This window comes from Copidosoma floridanum, unplaced genomic scaffold (assembly GCF_036245765.1).
Source record: "Copidosoma floridanum isolate Cflo_tuat_1 unplaced genomic scaffold, Cflo_Japanese_pri ptg000008l, whole genome shotgun sequence".
NCBI classification, from domain to species: Eukaryota; Metazoa; Arthropoda; class Insecta; order Hymenoptera; family Encyrtidae; genus Copidosoma; species Copidosoma floridanum.
The window spans coordinates 11,434,159-11,456,113 of NW_028321885.1; the positions used below are offsets into that span (position 1 = coordinate 11,434,159).

At 29.6% G+C, this 21,955-nt stretch overlaps 1 protein-coding gene across 3 annotated transcripts in view; it reads left to right on the forward strand.

Moving 5' to 3' along the window:
• Positions 1 to 21,955, forward strand: part of osa (trithorax group protein osa) — a 528,215-nt gene that overhangs the window by 278,456 nt on the left and 227,804 nt on the right. For all 3 annotated transcript variants that reach the window (XM_089589257.1, XM_089589255.1, XM_089589256.1), the window contains one exon: positions 21,584 to 21,803. In XM_089589257.1, coding sequence (XP_089445383.1) covers positions 21,584 to 21,803 — 220 coding nt within the window. The remainder of the gene's footprint in view (positions 1 to 21,583; positions 21,804 to 21,955) is intronic.

Here is a 21,955-nt window from a genome sequence, read left to right on the forward strand (position 1 = left end):
GTCCTTCGGATAGCTAAGATGGATAAGGCTTATGCCCCTACAGAGATTGTTTTGCACTTAAGGGTTCAAATCCACTTTATGGTAGATATTTTTTTTTTTTTTTTTTTTTTATTCAATGTATCATTTTGTCTTCATTTCTTTTATTTATGTTTCGTTAAAATATATATATGTAGTCAACATTTTTTTTCGGATACATCAAAACAAATTAAATAATATTGATACTTTGATACAAGGCAATTCTATAATTTTATAATACTAAAATAACTTTTAAGGATTTTAACATAATTTGTGTATTTTAAAACTCCTAAGAAATTGTAAACATCCTTTTTACGACAAAAAAAACCGAAGGCAAAAGAAATCTCATTCTTTTACTACGATTATATCAAATATGATCATTACCAGTAAAGTTCAACTTAGATCCAATTATACGTGAATATTTAACTACGTACGTATATTATATTTTCGAGCTTATATTTACATCCCTTATCAAAACCTTGTGGTTATTGCATTGACAAAATTCGTACTACATATATATATATGTACAAACATAAAAGTAGATTCTTTATAGTCTTTATAAATAGTGCGTATTTTAGATTAAAGAGTCTTACAGAGATTGAACGAAGCTTTTTTTATTCAACACATACTAGTTTCAACCACTTGTAACTCAGAGTATGGTTTGAAAAAAAATTTGTATTCTGTGTAAACAATTAATCTTTTTACCTATAACTAATTGTTACTGTAATTTTTCAGAAATAGTTACCAAAATTTTTGACAGTGCGTAAATCATATACAGTTAACAAAAATTTTTTTTCCTCTGTTTTGAAGGTGGCAATATATATATTGTTATAGATGAATAACTATACACAACATTAAAATTTCACAATTGACATTGCTCTTTTAACTATCGCAATCGATCAATTAATTTTACATCGTATGCAACACACAATGATTCACATAAATTTATTCGATTGTTTGTAGTTGATAATATAGACCATCAAAAAACACCTCTCGCCACACAACGCAAGGCAGCTAATATTTTTTTTATAGTTATAGTAACAACCGCATTGTCGGTATCTTCAACCACGTGACATGGGTTGCTTTTATTACAAAGTTCGCGGAACTCTCACGACGAGTAGCTTAACTTTAAAATCTTTAAAATGCCTTTTTCATAGCTCTACATATTAATTATTGATAATCATAGCTGAATTAATTCATCATAAAGAAGTATGCACTTAACTACAGTAAACAATAATAGTTTGAATACTTCACGATTTTAAGAATAAAATGGAAAACTAGAATAAATAATTGGTTGATTTTTTCAGAAAACTGTAGATTTTTGAAAGATTTTGCACTACAAATGTATATGTTGATACTATTTTGAGGGGGTTGTCGTGGTACAGTCAATTTCAGAATTGAATTTTCGTGTTAGAAATGTCTTTGCTGTGATTATTCTTAACAAAACAGGTAAATAATTTAAAAATTAGGTGTATGGAACAGAAAAATGCCCAGGAAAGTAAACACAAACGTTAAAACACCAAATTAACCTAACTTTCGCCTCAGACTGTACCACTATATAGGTATTCTAGTAACGTTGTAACTGAACTTTAAACTATTATATTTTACAAACAGTGAAGCTAGGCTTCCTCAATTTTAGTATACTTATTTCAACTATAATAAACCCTAACATATTAATTTTTTAAAAGATTCTTAAGAAAATTTCAAAAGTTATGAGTAAAAACGTGCATTTTCCGACAAGTCCATCTAAAGGCATGTGTATAAGTGGCCAACTTCGTGATTTTATTTCTCCAAAACGGTAAAACTAGGCTCTTTGAAATTTTAATATGTTATTTATGATACTTAAACATACCTATACAAATTTTTTCAGAAATTTCTTAAAACAATGAAATATCACAACATCCCCGTAACTTAATCAAAGTTTTTGCTAGCAGAAATAGATCCAGACTCAGTTTTTACTAATATAGAAATTCGTAGTTAAAAAATTTTGTTAGTTCTCACAATTCCTGATTCTAAATAATTTATCACGTTAGCATAATAAAGAGTCTTCTCAGAGTAATAGGCGTAAAAGAGCCTTTTCAAACTGAATATAAGAAAGAGCCTTGAATTTTTATTTCTCCGATTTTAAGTTGGTACTACATTTATGTGTGTATGTATATAATTGATCTATAAAAATATATATATTACTACCTTGAAATAGAAGTAAACAAATTAGTTGAAAAGGCATTGATATCTTTTTGTTAAACTCCTCATTTTGCTCTCAAGTATAGAATAAATGTGTGGATTCGTACAGGGGTACGAGACCAACTGAGAGCTGGGTGAGGAGCAAATAAGAACTCAAAAATGTCGAAGAATAATCTTGAGCGACGTTTCGTTGGGCTTAATTATACCAATCGACGCCGGCTTAATACACCTCAGTGCGAGTGTACCTCTGTATAAAAAGGCTTTTTCTTTTAGTTTAAGAAGACTTTATTCTGCCCAAAAATTTAAAAAGGCTCTTTCTTGACTTTTACTCTAAAAAGACTCTTTCTTGCACTCACCCGATTGTGTCATTGTTAAAAGTATTACGATGCTTTTCCTGCATTCAATATAAATGATTAAAGTTCCTTTACAATCTACAGCCTAAAAATATGTTTATTACAATCATCACCCTTAAAGGTAATTCACTTTTTTTTTTGTTTTTAACAAAATACTGCGGTATTATAAAAAATGTTTAGTCTCAGAATCTTGCCGAATAAATTTTATTACTTATTCATCGAACTGTTTCATTCATTATTGTTCTTCTGGCTGTCTTAAAATAAATAAAAGTAGCACACCTTATTAAAGATTTGCAAACAATTAAAAAATATTTACAAAACTATTTTATATTGTGTTCATCAAATTCGTTTACTGATTAAAATTTCAACATTAAGTAAATAGCAGTAAACGGGCGGCTTTTTTTTATCGTAAATAGGATTTCACAATTTTATAGGAGTTTTAAAATACACAAATTATGTTAAAATCCTTAAAAGTTATTTTAGTATTATAAAATTATAGAATTGCCTTGTATCAAAGTACCAATATTATTTTATTTGTTTTGATTTATCCGAAAAATAATGTTGACTACATATATATATTTTAACGAAACATAAATAAAAGAAATGAAGACAAAATGATACATTGAATAGAAAAAAAAAAAAAAAAAAAATATCTACCATAAAGTGGATTTGAACCCTTAAGTGCAAAACAATCTCTGTAGGGGCATAAGCCTTATCCATCTTAGCTATCCGAAGGACGGGATGTAACTCTTTCGAAGTCACATATGTTCATAAATATCCTCCGGAGCTTGTCCTACAGTTTACAGAAGTTAGGATGTGTGAAATTATTAATTTGTGGTTAATTTTTTGAAAACATAAATGGATTTGGGAATTTTAAGAGTACGGGAGAGTTAAAACATAATGTATTGAAATCAAAATTATGTGTATATAATTAATGAGCATTTAGTTCCACGATTTAATTAAATAAGATTCATGGATAACATTAAAGCCAGAGCGAGAGCAAGTCAGTTAAATATATACATAGCATGTACTCAGTTGCAGAGTCCAAAGACTCTCAAAAAAGCAAAACTCGTGTCGTCGCTTGCTTTGGCTGTGCGTTCAGATATATGCAGCTATATAGCCGATATTTCCACTCCTCTCCTCGTAGGCGCACATTCGGTATACCCCTTCCACGCGTCTCCAAAATGTGCGCCTATATGGACATTTCCACGCGAATCCACTCTTCTCATACCCCTACCGTGCTTCTCAAATAAAAAAAAAAATGTGCGCCTGGTTCGGCTGCTTGGCCGCGGCGGGGCGCTCGAACCACTGGAAAAAAGTGGGCACACTCCGTAGCATGGCAGTCAGCAATCTCCCTACTAATCTCTGGTAATAAGCCACTATCTTAGTTACGACATTAAGTCAATACAGCCATATATTTTATTTAAAGAGCATTTCCAAAATCTGTATTTGAAATTTTAAAGTTGCACAAAAAAAAGACGTGATTGAATGTAAAATACCGAGATTGTGAAACTAGTTCAAATTATTCATTTAGTGTTGTGCTTATAAAATAAAAAAAGTAGAAAAAAGTTTTGCAACAATAGATTGAAAAAAATACCCATTTTTAGCACCTAACAGATGTGATAAGAAACTTTTAGTATCCAGGTAAATCTAATGTGAAAACTAATAGAGTGATGGGGAGGAACTGGGGGTAGAAAAGCGTTGGTAAAGCTACAGGCATAATATATACAGATTTATACATTAGTAAGGTTCCACCTCTGCGCGCTTCACGTGTCCAACCACTTTCAGATAGATTATAACTTTAATTTTTTCGTAAACTTGCTTAAGATGCTTGTTTTTGGGATTCCTTTTACCTTACTACATACTATTCTAGTGTTCTAACAACAATAATTATAATCAATACATTACAAAAACTGCATTAAAATAATATCTCTCGATTTTTGTTTGTTTTTATTATTTGAAACCTTATATATTTTTTGTTAATAAATTTGATTTTTAACTTTTGTATTTTGCATTAACTGATAAAAAACATTTTTTTTACGTTTTAATTATAAATGTTTTTCTACAGAACGTAATCTGTTTTATTTTTATGTAAGTGAACTATTTATAGTTTTGCATTGTGATAACGCAACGTAGACTTTTCTGTTAGCAAACAAAGTGTTTTTTCATGTATACCAACACTGTCAAAACTTGTCACTTATGAATCACTGTCCTTGTAATTTAATAATTAGTACAGCAAATGCTTAAAGTAAAAGAAATTAAGGTAGCTCCTAAGTTAAGGATGATGAATTATCTTTATTTAAAGTTGTTTTTGGTACAAAAACTTTATTTCTCTACGAATAAATTTTTTTTTTTGCTTTACATTAGTCTGAAATAATGTTTGTTTGCATTTGTGTACCATTGTAACAACCGTCACATGTACTTGAATTTTTCTGTAATATAACTATTGTTCCAAAAGTTAACTAAAGTTTCCTTAGACAGAATACTATCTAACACATTAAGTGGAAAATGTAGACAAATATTACTGTTCAGTAATATTGTCACTTTAGCAAGTTGCACGATCTAAACTACAGTGTAGTCATTATAAGAAAATTAGATGGATTCATATTTGACAAAATAATTTTGTTGAATTTTTAATGTCTCATAATTTTAAATATTTTTTTTTTTACTCGTTTACCACAATTTCCAAGAAAGTATGTGTATCGGATGAGAAAATTTTCCTTAAATTGTTGATTGAATATTGTCAACTATGTCTAAACTTTTATAACTATTTCTTATTACAGGGAGACATTGGAAAAATCTTTTAAGACAGTTTATTTATATTTAAAATTTGTTTGTACAACATTGATGGCACAAACTTAGTCTTTACAATTTTTAAGGCTTTTTTCGCATTATGGAAATGTTATCACAAATCATTGAATAATCTGAACGTTATTTTTTTCCGTGTTAATTAAAAATTGTTAACTAAATTTATCACCAAAAATATTTGTTGAAGTATCAATTTTTATTGTTTTATTAAATGGAAGGTACGAAAAAGTCAATTTTTTTTGTAGTTATGATTTGCTACGAGTGCACAGTGGGCGCAAAACGGAAAAAAGTGGTAAAAATTACAGATTTACGTGAGTTTTTGACAAAAATGGAATCTGTTAATTGATATTGATTTCTGAGATAATAGCAGATAATTCAAGCTATCGCTTTTTTTGGTTAGGTACCTCATGGTATTCCCAACACTTTCATAACCTCCAAATTTTTACTAAAGTTCGCTAAACAGGCATAAAAATTGATATTTTACCAGTATTTTTCAAAATTTACAGACCAAATCAGTATTTAATGTTATTTTGTACCAGTCAGACAATCGAGTGGCCACAAAATTTATTGTTTCAAACAACAGTTTCTAGCATATTTATAGGTTTGAACGTTATTTTAACGAGTATTTTGTTCTTGCCTGTAATATTAAATGTTATTAATATACTTGACAGCCATTTCTTTCTTTCCATTTTCTTAATTAAGAACTATATTTATCCTGTGTATAAGGTTGTAGTTTAATATGATCATAGTTTATTGATGTTGTGTTGTAAAAAATTAAAAAAAAATTTTTTTTTGGTGCTAACGGATATTGCACTCTTCTTCATGGTTTTCATGGGTCCTGCATTAAATTCGGAAGAGTAATTTTTTGATGAAATTAATATACTTAAGTTGAAAATTAGTATAGTTATGTTGATTAATAATAAATTACAAATACTTAGGTTTGTCAATGTTATGAAGTGGTTAGTCGTTTTCGTAATATTTTTATTAGCTATAATTGATCGTGATAAGAAATTCTAAGATAGTTCAATTTTACTAATAATAATTACTACTAATTACTAAAAACAAAAAATCGCTCAACTAATGATTTGGTTAATTGCTGTCATGATATTTTTGTTCTGATTATTATTTACATTTTTTAATGGTTGTGGTATTTATTAGACGTGTATTAATGAATGGTGATAAAATAAGCACGTATTACGAATTCAGTATTATCATGTTTACCTTTATTCACTTTATTTTCGCCACACATATCAAGTAGTGAATCGTCTTACAAGAAGTAATTATTACAGATGTGTACTAAAGTAATATTATGCAACATAAAATAATAATACTGTTCTTTTTTAAGTAACTTTATTTCAAGCTTAGTCATAATTCTGATTAAAACAGAGATATAAGAATGTGAATGCAATGATCTACAAAGACATACTGATTATGTAATACTTAATTTGATTGCCAACCTTTTTCTTCAAAATGTCAGTATTTTTTCACTCATCATATACTAGCTTCTTCATGGCATTTGTCAGCTCAAGTTAATTTTTTTCTTTGAGTTCTCTACTGAAAGAAGTGAGTGGATCTGAACTTTAAAAAAGTTTTTGATATATGTCTGTATTGGTGTCGATCCTGTCTAACAATAATCTTAATGTATATTATATTTATGATTTTTTTAAACTCTATGATAAAATAGTTATATGATACTTTTAAAAGCTTTTTGTGGACTGCCTTCTCTTATTCTTTCTTTTTAACCGCCAAATTTTTTTTTTTTTAGTTAAGAAGGTTTTGTAATATATACTGCCATGCCGTTTTTCCGGGGAAGATGTAATAGCTCATTTTTTTAAATTATTTTCACGAGACTCATACTGTTCTGACCAACATATATTTTAAAATTTTAGACGTTGAGCATTCTTACATACGTTTTATATTAATCTATTACACTTAACGTTCATAGTACTTGTTTTTAAAATTATAGTCTATTAAGATTTTACTATATTTATTACTGAAAAATAGGAAAATACTTTGTTTGTGATCATTTAACTTTCCAATACAAATAGATTATTTGTCATCCAAAGATGTATTTTCTGCTTGCTTACGTATTGCGATTTATTGTTTTTATTTTAGTTATTGGCACATATCATATTATAAGTACCCAGAAAAGTGATCAATACACTCTACTGAACATCGATAAAAGAAAGCTTTTTAAACATATCATTTATAAATGAGAAATTACATCACGCGCATAGAGTGGTTACAGTAATTTTCTATGAAATTTTATTTAAGAAATTAGGTGATTTCATTAAATGCTTAAACACACATACGTGCTTAATATGTACAAAGAAATGTTTTTAAGCTAGTTTTAGTACACCTCGATGTTTTTCTGTCATGATGCTCTTTGTAGTTTTTTAAATCTTTGTTTCGTCGCTCTTGTACTCGGAGTAAAAGCGTATTGGTAATACAAACTGGCTTGCAACTTGATACCCATGCATCTATATTATGTGTAATGATGGAGGCATATAATACTACTTATACAAATCTACAAAGCAATGAGCCGCTTTTTCGCAAAAATTTTCCACAAGAGTTTCATCGAACACTGTAAAAAAAATAATTTTTTCAATTGCAAGGTACGTGTGAGTGTTATTAAACAAAATACATAAATCATATCCATTATTATCTGATTATAAGAATAATTCTTACGTAATAATAATTTGTAAGAAAAATTATATTTATGTAATTATATGTTTATATAATTATATAATTTCTTGTAACTTGTAGCAAAATAAGATTTTAATCATTTCTTGCCCTTTCTAGGAAAAGCCATAAACTTTGATGGAATCATTGATTTGTTCAATTATTATTCATTAACTATTTTTTTTCTTTATAGTAATTAAATAATTTTTATGACTTACAACGCGTAATTGAATGTCTCTTTCACAATTAAGTAAAAGAGTATCATTTTCAAATAAACAAAATATATTTAACACTTTTAGTGTTGAATACTTCATGAACCTGAAAATAAAACAGACACAAATAAGTGAGAGGAGTAATGGATGTTACTTGATTTCTCATGCTTATGTCAATTTTAAAATTGTATATTTCACATGACGAAAAATACACTAATAAATTATGCCATCTGATCTTTTACCTTAACACTACTTATACAAAGAACCATCGTTAATCAAATAAATAACCATTGTAAGTTAATGGATTTTTTTTAAAAAGCTTGTATAATTGAGCAATATTTATTAAACAAAATTTCAAATGTGACTGTTGTTGATACTGATAAGAAAAATTTTTTTTTTACTTTTTGTTTTAAAACATGAACATCAAAAATTGTTTACATACCTAAAATCTTAGACATGACATCGACATTTCTAAAAAAAGTTCTACCAGTATCGCCAGCATTGATGCTGCCAAAGCCTTGCTTTAGTTAATCAACTATAATTCCTAATTTTGTTTGTAAATCCTGTTAAATATCAACTTTTTTTTTTCAAACAGTTTTTTTATCGTCTGAAGTAACCTAAAAATGATCAAGTTTTTCTTTTATACATTTATTACTGTTAACCGTGCTCTACAATACATGACAAGATCTTTTGCTTGATAATACAGATTGAAAACAAATACTTACATGCCATTTTTTTACTGTCAATCTGTAGAACATATTCAAGACACATTCCATGACTCTTATTGAGTCGTGAAGAACTGGTATTCCATTGTTAATTGCTGCTTTCTTAATCAATCTTGCTTTGAGTGAATTGATATCATTTAGATAAGAAATTGTAGTTCCACATATATGACAAGTTTGATTCGAAGTATAATTCAGGACTGAAAATATCTAATCAAAAAATATTTTTTCGTAGGCATATGAAGTATACAGCATATCATGCTTAGGTGGCATTGTAACTATCATCATTACAGTTACGACTTACTTTCCCATCTATTATCGTCAATGCCATTTCAAACATCACTTGGAATTCATCAATCAAATGTTTTTGTAACTTATGAATTTGTTCTTCAAAATTCGTTCTTCATCCAAAATGACGTCTTTTGTTTGCCTTGAAAATAGTATTCTAACTGGACGACAAGTGCGATTCGATGATGGAAATTTACTAGTCCACAAAATTTCATGAGACTTGTCATCAACAAGTTGTAATAGTACTAGCGACGAGCGAAAAATACTATCGTCCTAGCCCGTTTTATCAGTCCACTTTTGTTTGTAGGAGTTTGCAACTGTTTCATCGAAACCGTACTTAACGCGTAAAGATAAACTTGCTCCATTATCTGAACAAGATAATTTTAAAAATTTCAACAGTCGTTCAACTGTGTAATTCAATAAAACTTGCAATGGAACTTCACAAACTGTCTCTGTTATGATCATATTTTTCGGATCTGTATCCTTCTTGGCTTCGCTAACCTTTCATAAAATAGTTAATAAATTTTTAAGAATGTTGTCCTGTAATAGTTTATACCATGCAAGCTACAATATTGTCATTTTAGAATCTATAAATTGCAATGTAACAAATTAAAGCAGCTTTTTGTTTTGTTTGTGGCCTGCTTCTACAAAAATCTCATGATTTAAATATTATGCCGCAGCGTATTGCTATATATTGTTCATTTATTAATTGTTATCTTATTAGGTATAAGTGAAACAGTAATTTACTTTTCGTATTTACAAGTAATAAGATTTTGTCCTTACTTTACCATACAGCATTGTTAGTGAGTGTGTTCAAAAATAAAAAAATTTAATAAAATAATATGGTTTGATAACTTAGTAGATTTTCGTACTTCTGTAAGATGATGTAAACAATAAGTCCGAATTGAATTACTAAGAAAAAAATTATAATAAAAATTGTCATTATTAAATATAATGTTATGCTGCCATCATAACGAAATTAAAAAATAATTAAATAGAAATTTATTTCTATGTATTTTTAAAATTTTAATGAAAATAAATTAAAAAAACGTAATTTAAGAACACTTCTAAAAAGGGCTCGCATAGAAATGGTGATGGAAATCAGCAGCTGATAGACTAAAATCATTATATGTAGTGACGTGTTATTAAAGAAATTACTACACCTTACTTTTCATAATATAACTTATTGACGTTACAGAAATAGCTACTCACTGTCAACATACCAACGTATATGAAGAATACATTAGGTGATTATGGTCAAGTGCCGTTCTTCGTATCTTGACATAGGTATCTTTTGTTTAGTTAGTAGTTACTAATTAATAAATTATATTATAAAAAGTAAGATGTAGTATTTTTTTTTTTTTTATACCGGGTTACCACGACAGCCTACTTGGCCTAGTCGTGGGGACCACCCACTCACCACCTACGTGTGGGGGTGTATTGCCACACCCATCTCTAAACCTTTTTCCTCGCCTCCTACCTGAGTCCATGGGCACAATGTGAGTATCTTCGGTGGAATACCTTGCCAGTTAAGCTGACACTCTCTGCACCGATGGTGCATCGGGTCCACTCACCACTGTGTAGCCTTTCCCTGGAGAAGACTCCATTATTCCAGGACGTCCACTCCTCGCCGGTTAAGCCGGCGCTCTCTGCCGAAGCATCGGATCCAGGCTAATTAGCATCCCCGGAGAAGCCCCGTGTTTCAGGGGCCACTCCTCGCCGGTAAGGCCGGCGATCCCTGCCCGACGCCTGGCATCGGGTCCGCTAATCCCTACCTATAGCCCTAACATTGTTTCGCATTCACCCAAGCCCGAAAACCTGTGGGTCAAGGAAAAAACCCTGGAATTACTCTGAAGGAAAATTCCACGGAAAAATCCGCCCCGAAACAGCCGGGGTTACATAGGAACTTTTCCCGATGAAAACAGTTTTTGAAAAAATCTGCATTCATCGGGAATCGAACCCACGACCCCTAGAACTGCGTTGTATCAGTAACAAGCACACTAACCACTGAGCCAACGTCGCTCCTTAAGTAAGGTGTAGTAATTGCTTTTATAACACACTGCTGTATGTAATGGTTTTAATCTAAAAGAAGCTTTGGCATTATACATAAATATTTATCATGCCAAAGCTTCTTCTGGTGACATTTTGTTGGATTGGCTTTTAAGGAGGCTGCGTCACGGAAAGTACAAGAACTTTGACTGATATATTATTGAAGTTGAGATCGCGCTGAATCCAATAGTATCTTTATTTCTATGAGTTGGTGATTAAAATCCGGAGATAATTTAATTAAAAGTCAGCACTTTTCGAGCTTGCTTAACACGGTCTCTTAAGGCCGAAGGCCGAAAGCAAACTTTTGACTATCAATTAAACTACTAATGGAATGTACAAGCAAAAAAAATATACTTACCGTATTCCTGACATTCTCATCGTTTAGAAACCGGGTGACTTCATAGGCGTTGGCGATAAAAAAATTGATAACATAGCTAAAATACTATTTTGGTCTGCAGTTACGTTCGGTGAGTGCAGTGACAAACACTGCCGGCCACATTGGTCTACGGAGTGCGTGCAATAAAAAAAATTTGAATTTGTAAAATAACATGAAAACTTTCATAATGATTTTTTAATTAAATTTGTTTGTTGGGTAACATCGTAGTAAATTACGGCAATCATTAATATTAAATTATTTGACAGCTGGCTGTACAAATTTACAGTAAAGAACATATAATATCAGGTGGATTCAGTTAAAAATGAAACAGACTTAATTACCAACATACTACTAGTATAAAAGGAAGCTTTTGTCTTGTGACATCGCATCGATCGTCACTGAATTGACTACTGTAATAGGCGATGGAGCCTCCTTGAATTGTCCTTTTTAGGGTGATGAAGTGTACGGTTTCTTAGTAGCAGCACCCTTTATTACTGTAGAACTTAATACATTCCCATTATTTTGTAAAATCCTGCTGCTAGCTGCATGAATAGCTTCCGTTGAAACGTTTTTAATCATTTTTATAGTATGTTGCTCCTTTGTTCGTCTCAAAGCACCATTGAATTGTATTGTCAGATGACCACGTAATACTTCTACAAAATCAAATTGATAGCATATGCCCCTTATTTTACGTATATAAGATAGTATTTCACATAAATAATGTAATCCACTCAAAATTAGTTAGCATACTACAACAGGCTTAATAGTTTATCTTAAGTTGTATACTGCGATGTGCATAATGATTACTAAATACTAGGATAAAAAGCTTAACTATTAAGATTTAGAAATTATGTTATCTCTGCTTAGTGCACCAAAATTTAAAGAAGAAAAATATCCGTTTTAAGAAAATCCGAAGTGAACAACTACGTAAAATGGACAAAAATAATCTAAAAATTAGATTCAGCTGCATAGCTACTATAATTTTACGGTTGTTATCACTGATCATTACAGAGCCGTTACACCTTCATCGCAGTACGCAAATTTAATAAGTACATGGTACGTTGTCCATAAAATGATATTCTGAAAAAAGTCCCCTAAATTTCTCATCTACTCGTGATTTAAAAAGAAAACAAGGAACACTAAATAAATTAACAGACTAAATATTAAAGTTGTAATTTTCGAATCTGTAAAAAGTAGTTTTTTCTTGTGATAGTCGACCTTCAAGAAAGGTTTAAACATTCAATGCCTGTTTAAGTGATATAAAATAATTTTCTTCTCATTAGCTTCAGGGAAAGTATTGGGATGTACAAAGAAACTTTTCCAAGCTTAAATATGCTTAGTTCACTGATGCATCTTATAGAGAAGATTATTTTGTTTTATGAAGTAATTTAGCACAAATTATTTTAGCGTATTTCGCTTGGTAATCTATTTTTATAAATATACCACACTCGAGCAGGTTACTATGTAAAAACGTAATTTATAAAATGTACATTGATATATCTACATGAGAGTAAGTGGAAAAAAAGTTTTTAACTATTTTAGCTCAAACACTAAAAAAATCGCAGTAGCTCATAACTTTACTGCAATTCCGAGATGTATTTGAAACTTAGCTCATTTTCATCGGAAATCATTTATTCCATTAGCAAGTAAATTGTTGGCTGACTGTGATCAAAACTTAAGGAAACTTGCTAACATTTACCAAAACATTGCGTAATTCAAAAACCAAAAAATATTTACTTTTATGATTGACTTTCTACATTGCCGTATTTATCACAAATACGTAGATCTTATAATACAAAAATATGTTTTCAATATCTCGCTCATTTGTCTAAATAATGCTATGCACCGGTCATGGTGTATTTGAACATGACTTTATTCTAGAATATATAACATAGTTACAACTATTTCGATATTTTGGTGCTCATCCCGTACCCTCATCAGGGACTAACTAAAGTTTGACATGAAAATATACATAGTTATCAAATACAATTACAAATAATAATAATTACTACATATAAGCAAATTAAAACTTAATAATCACCATGCAATTGAAAGCATGCAAGGCAGACTATTAAGTTGTAGACAAAATGCTAATGATTATACAAATCAGAAAGTAAAACATTAACAAAAGAATAAATAATAGCCTGAAACTACAGTTGAGAATCATCAGCCGTACAAATAAGTACAGTCAATAGGTTTGTGACTCAATAAACACAGTCTTACAATTGAGTACAGAATCACTGGTACTTTAAAAAATTTATCGTGGTCTAAAAAAGGTATTAAATATACTACAAGAAACTGTGATATACATGTATGTGTAAATGTAAAAGTTCGGGAAAAAGTGAAAAAAAACTATGATTTTACTGGTCTCAGTTTAACGTCAAGGAAATCTTTTTTGTTCACAGTTGAGCTTATATGCGTCTTTTTTCCTATGAAAGTAATTTTTGCACGTCATCATGTTTAACATCTCAGAAAACTGATGTTTAAACTTATTTCTTTCCCAGTCCAAAATCTCTGATTTATGAAAATCAAATTTGCATTGGCACCCTTTGGCATGCATAGCTTGTATTGATTCAAGATCTTCCTTACTTATCATTTTTTTATGTTCAGCCATTCGAATACCCAAATATCTCTCACAATGTCCAACTTATCATGAGCCAAAGCTTTATGTAGCCTTATGAACTATATTACTTATCTCAGCTCTAGGAGTCTTGTCTTTACACAAACGAATTATGTCAGAGATTTTGGACTATGAAAGGAATAAGTGTTAACATGAGTTTTCTAAAAGTTAATAGGAAAACAGACGCACAAAAGCTCAACTGTGAATACAAACGATTTTTTCTTGACGTTAAACGGAAAATAGTTAAAATACAATTTTTTTCACCTTTTTCCGAACCCTTATATTTATACATACATGTATAATACACCTTTATGAAGTGTGTTTCATACCTATTTTGGACCATTATTAATTTTTTCAATGAACAAGTGATGCTGTACTTAATTGTAAGACTGTGACTATTAAATCACAAGCCTATTGACTGTATTAGTGCACGGCTGATAATTCTTAATTTGAGTTAAATGCTACTATTAACTCTTTCGTTAATGTTATACTTCCTGATTTGTACAATTATTAGCATATTGTATGTAATTTGATAGTCTGTGGCCTTTGTGGGTTTTTTTGGCGTGCTTGCAGTTGCACGGTGATTATTAAGGTTTGATTTGCTTATATGTAGTAATTATTATTATTTGTATTTGTATTTGATAACAATGTATATTTTCATGTCAAACTTGAGTTAATCCCTGATGAGAATGCGGGATGAGGATCGAAACATTGGAATCTTTTTAACTATGTAATATTTCTAAAAATAAAGTCATGCTAAAATAAACCAAATCCGTTCTATCGTGTAAATTTTATAATAACTGTCATAATATATGTACTTTACTTACATGGCTGCATACTCTCGTTCTTTGTCATGTTGATTCTTATTGACAATTTTTTATTCAACCAACACATTTCCTTGAATTGAAATTTTATAACCTTTCTTCTGTTTTTTAAAGACGTCTAATCTTTTCTTATAGTTATTGAAAAATCAACTTTTTAGTACATTCTTGAGTTGTAACAACACTTATTTGCTCGATGGAATATTAAGTTGGTTCAGGACATAATTAATAACGGTTTCTTTCTTACATTTTTCGACTCAAAAATTTCACACAGCTTTCGATTCGTAACGATAAATTTACTTATTTTTACAATATCAAATGATACTTTGCTTTTTCAAAACGATAAATTATTGTAATTACGAAAAAAAAAAAAAAAAAAATACAAGGTACTCTTTAAAGTCTCGGATAAATCAACAAAAGAGATTGTAAAAGCCTCTCCCCAGGTAAAAGTAGTAAGCCTGAAGTTTTATTTTTCCAGTTCTATCTTAAGGTCTAGTCACCTTTTCAACTTCCAATTCTATCTTAAGGTTTAGTCACCACGATATTAAGGGCTTTTCCACTGTCAACTGCGTGAAAACATAACACCATAGGCATACGGATAATGGACTGTCCATCAACGGTAACGAGGAATGTAGAAAGATCTTTAGTAACAGATCTCACAAGTTTAAAACGTTTTAAGTGCACTAATTGGGCTGTTTCCCCATAGAGTAGAGGTACAAATATTGTGAGCCAATCAGAGAACTGCTTTAGTCACGCATTTACTGTGTATATATGCTATGCGTATACAAAGTATCCTATAGTCGGGATGATACCATAATCATGCGTTAAAAGATGAAGTTGGCAATTCTGCACCAATGTTGGGCTATTTTAAAAGGTACTAACGGATAAAAAGTTATTTATTGTTGAAGTTTAGGATAATTAATACATAAATAAATGAGCAGCTAGCAAGAAAGATAGTTTTGAGCAACTTTTACTAAATAACCCAATGGACTTCCGCTTAATAACACAAGGGTCAACAAACAATTTATTTAACATTATTTATTATTAACAAAAATTACTATCAGTTAATAGATAAATTAGCCACGATTACACCAGTTAATCTTAAACATTTTTAACTTAATAACTCAATAGACTCTAACTTCGTAACTCAAGGGACAACAAATAATTTAAGTGTAGGTCTTTAAGTGTTGAAAATGATTGATATTAAAATAAAAAATAAGAAATTAGTACTGGGCCAGGAAGTCAATTTCAGGAAAATTTAACTTACTAATACCATAGAATTTAAGGTTCTGACTAAGGAAAAAATTAATAATTTGTTTAGCAATTATAATTGTTAAAGATAAAAATAATGAATGTATAAATCAATAAATTAATAGCAACAAAATAAATTTCAACGACTAAAATAAAAAAACATAATATACTTTGACCTATTAACATAAAATGAAAGTATAGCAATATAAATTGTTACGTAGTTTTATAACCAACATCAATGTACTGTGTCTGCAGTCGAACTCAAATGTGCAAATCGCCTGAACAGCGTGTTTCAGACGCTTAGAAGGTTCAAAAGCAAATGCTACGTTCTTGTCTTTTTGTTAAGTGTAGTATACTCATTAAATTGCTTGTATTGTCACCGTTCATTTTACACGTTTCATAAGTACCACAACAAATAAAAAAAGGTGAATAATAATTAGAACAAAAATATCATGACAGCAATTAACCAAATCATTAGTTTAAGCAATTTTTTGTTCTTAGTAATTAGTAGTAATTATTATTAGTAAAATTAAACTATCTTAGAATTTCTTATCGCGATCAATTATAGCTAATAAAAATACCACGAAAACGACTAACCACTTCATAACATTGACAAACCTAAGTATTTGTAATTTATTATTAATCAACATTACTATACTAATTTTCAACTTAAGTATATTAATTTCATCAAAAAATTACTCTTCCGAATTTAATGCAGGACCCATGAAAACCATGGAGAAGAGTATAATATCCGTTAGCACCAAAAAAAATTTTTTTTTTAATTTTTTACAACAAAACATCAATAAACTATAATCATATTAAACTATAACCTTATACACAGGATAAATATAGTTCTTAATTAAGAAAATGGAAAGAAAGAAATGGCTGTCAAGTATATTAATAACATTTAATATTACAGGCAAGAACAAAATACTCGTTAAAATAACGTTCAAACCTATAAATATGCTAGAAACTGTTGTTTAAAACAATTAATTTTGTGGCTACTCGATTGTCTGACTGGTACAAAATAACATTAAATACTGATTTGGTCTGTAAATTTTGAAAAATACTGGTAAAATATCAATTTTTATGCCTGTTTAGCGAATTTTAGTAAAAATTTGGAGGTTATGAAAGTGCTGGGAATACTATGAGCTACCTAACCAAAAAAGCGATAGCTTAAATTATCCGCTATTATCTCAGAAATCAATATCAATTAACAGATTCCATTTTTGTCAAAAACTCACGTGAATCTGTAATTTTGACCACTTTTCTCCGTTTTCCGCTCACTGTGCACCGGTCGCTTATCTTAAGTTTAAAAAAATGACTTTTTCGTATTCAACATTGAATTATATTTCATATTTAACTTTAACAAATATTTTTAGTAATAGATTTATTTAACAAGCATGTACGTTCAAATTTAAAATATTTATACAATTATATTGTCATCAAAACAGCGCAAAACATATTTTTAAAACAATTTACATCGTTGATAAACTCTGTATATTTATTAAGAAATTTTTCAATCATTATTTCAAGCTATAAAGCTGATCTAATTTTCTTATGGTCATTGTGAATAATAAAAAAATTAATAATCGTTATTAGTATTTTACTGATTTTTTTTTTCTCATTATTAAACTTTTTAATTATTTTTTAAGGTTCTTTTTTTATACCATGCATTATATTTTAGTGCGTTGTTTTTTTTTTAAATTATAAGAACTTTGAGAAATTCAAATGTGTTGCATGTATCTTCTTGACATGATAATGATATTTGTAATTATTTGAGTTTTCTTTCGTCATTAAATAATAAAAATTCGTAGATGTTTTACAATATAAATGTCGTGTTTCTACGATCCATCTTCAGAAGCCCTCATAGCTCACGAAAGTTATATGAAATTCGTGTTATTATATTTCTATAATGAATGAATACATGTGTCAGGTGATTTATTCTTTTAAAGAAACAAGCCAGCCTATCTCTCACCTTATTCTTTGACGTATGATCATTTAAATACATACGTAATAGAAATTTTTATAATTATTTTATAGAAATAATACAGTATTTATTATAGCAAACTTTTAATAAAATATTATAACACGTAAATATTACTTTCTTACGATAGGCACAAGGTGTAACTGCGGCTTCGCGTCGTGATGCCACAGTTTGCGCCCTTGTAATCACTTCAGGCCCACGGGCAAAAAAGTTTTTTGTGCCTTCCAGGCCTAAAGTACTTTTCTGCTCTGGGGCTTAAAGTGATTTACTGGGCGTAAAGTGTGCCCAGGGGCGCAAAATCGCCCTTTGTGCCCAAGGTAAGAAGAAATATTATGTGCAACTCGGGCACCAACATACAACAACTGCACCCTTCAAGCGTTTATGTTCGTAGTTTGTGCCTTAGTGATGTAATGTACCATTTATAAAATGTATACTGATTATTATTTTAAAATTATATTTTGTTAAAAAGAAAGTCTTCTTAATACTAGTTGACAACTAATTGTAAATTATATTTTTCTTACTAAATGTTTTCATTATAAAGTAATAACACATTATGTCGTGTGTGACTATCAAATATTTAATGAATAATTAATACGATTACTGAACAGAGCCTCTTGCGTTTTTACATAAGTGTGTATTATTAGTTAAAAATTGTTTCTAATACAGTGTTTTTAATATCTTTATCATTTTCTCTTTTTATTTGAATAAATATGTTATGTTCATTTTTGCATATCGCCAACGAAAACTGTTATTTAATTTACATTGACTGCCCATGGTAGTTAATGTGAGTAATGTGCATGGATTATTGGCGTGTTAGTCCTTAAGTTTCGTTACAGATACACTTATAGTATGCTAACTGATCTGAGTTTAGTCAACCTTACTTTTCTTGCACACGTGTATTTTTTTGATAATGTTCTCGTTGTTCGGCTTGACTTGCAGATTACGCTTCCTTTTGACTTAAAATTTGACCACCCTTTCTTTCTGCTCTTTTGTATAGATATTCTCTGTGGACACATAAAACATCTTATTGATCGTCCTATCAAGAGAGTAAATTATCCAACGTTAACAAATAGTTTCATTACTTTCATAATGAAATTGTATCTTACGTTTATTTATTAGTCCAATAAGCATAATTTTAATAGGTTTACATTTATGTTGAAGGTTTTCTGTCTTACTTATAGAGTTTCTGATGTGAAAGTGTTGGGTTAATTGGAAAAACAAAAACTCTACACAAAGCGTCCTATACGCTGGCTTTGGTAATGTTTTTATTTACACTCTAGTGAAATTCTCAATGTTTCATGGTGAGATTATGTATATTTTTACATGTACATTAGTTATGTTAATGAGTTATGAGTTGTAGTTATTATTGTTCATTGCATTTTTGTAGTTTAAAAAAAGGAGTCTATTATACTTCTGAAACGCTGCAATTTTGTAATAAATTACCAGCTGGAAAGGATCCAAGGTGGTCACTGATTTTAGGTATTATATAAATGTCAGCTCTATTTGTACTTAGTATGTATTGTACTGTTATTATACAGCTTATCAAGTACTAATTAATATTTATTGATCAGCAGATTTTTCATAGGTACTTATGAAGAAGCACATAATTTTGTATCCTTATGAAGAAAACCTTCCCAATAGATCTTCAAGGCAAGAGAGAACGAAAGTTATTTGTATGTTTCAGAAATTTTTGACCCTGAATCGAATGCTTTTAAAAATTTGCTTGTAGAATTTTAGACTCTTTTAAGTGCAAGTATTTTTATTCGAACGAATTTCAATCATGTTAGAAGTGATATACTTTTTTACAAATGGTTTCGTTATTAGTCGGAATTACTTTAAGACATAAGTCTTGAGCTTAATTTTAAATTAACTACCCTATAAAAAGTTCACAAAACTTATTATTTTCATCTTGCCCTTCTTGTTTTTTTTTTAATACAGAGGTTTTTGTTGGTTCTTAAATTGTCCTCAAAAAAATTTTTTTTTCTAAAAATGTTGACAAGAACTAATAAATGCAAAAAATAATAGCAATTATCAATTCCTCAAGAGGACGCCTTATCGAGAAATACAGTCGGAAGGATGAGTCCACATCGAATCGCAACTTCGAATTTAGTACTTTAACCACGTGTCAATGATTTTTTTAAACAATATATATAAAAAAAGTAGAGCTGTTAAAGCTTAAAAATTTTTTAATAAACTATATTCTGCTAATATAATCTTGGAGAAGAAAAAGTTATCACGTATTTCTAACAGGAAGCTGAACAGGCAAAAAATTTTCACTACATGGTTTGTTTGAGGTATTTAACTTAGAGCTCTGTTTAATGGGTTAAATTCTTACATACTAGCCATAAGCATGTTTGGAATGTTTTTTATAAGGCTATTATAATATATTAAACAATAGGACTACGTCTAATCAGCTATGTTCCTTTCTTAGTCAAATAAATCAAAGAACCTGTAACTATTAGTCTTCTTTCTATTAACTTCAGTTTATACAGACCTATGGATAACATAAATTTATGAAAAAAGTATTGATAATTAACTCAAAACCTTGGGTTAAAAAGCTTAAAAGTTTGGGCATTTGACAATTTAAGTTTAGATGGTTGATGTGGTAATAAGATTCATAACCTTAAATTATCAGAGTATACGACTGATCAACTTAAGTTACAAGATTCTATAGTCTTATAAAGTAAACTTATATTCAACACATCTAGTTTTCTTACTCAGTTAAAATAGTTTATTTAATATCCAGTTAAGGTATCAAAGCTTTGTATCTGATTAGCAATAAAAAAAATCTGAAAGCTGGTATTTGTTTTGTGAGTAACAGACTTATAATTTTTTGGTTGACATATTAGATCCGTTTGTCAAATTTTGTAGGACTGATAACTCATTCGGCATTCATGGATGAAAATATTTTTTTGGCCGATTTATAACCTTCAGTTCATATTGTTTTTGTACTACCATGTAAATATATATTTTATTTTATGAATCTGGTAACAGATCGCTAATAAGAGATCGAAGGATTTGAAGTCATTCATACAATACATCGGTCAAGAGCCTGTGATACCGTTTACCTACTTAAATTGCTTAAACGTTTTTATTGTAACAGTAGTTTTTTTGTTTATTAAAAATGTCAACGTTTAAAAATGTTTTTTTCTGTATTGAAGCTATAGTACAATTACTTAACTGATTTAATCATTTTATGTTTAAAAATTTTTCAGGTTACGAAAAATAAAACTTGGAAAGATATCGCTGGTCTTTTGGGTATAGGTGCTAGTAGTAGTGCAGCTTATACGTTACGAAAGCACTATACCAAACATTTATTAGCATTTGAATGTTATTTTGATCGTGGGGGAGTAGATCCTCAACCTATTATAAATCAAGTTGAAGCTGGCTCAAAAAAAAAAGGTTCAAAAGGAATATCATCCATTCCATCTCCAGGTTAGTCTTCAAATTTTTTGTGTATTTTATTGCTGATTGCTATAACTGATTCTATAATAAATAAGTAAATGGATTAGCAACAAAGCACATCAGATAACTGGGGATTGATAGCTTGGGATTTTGTATATTTAATTATTGAATGAAAGTACAGA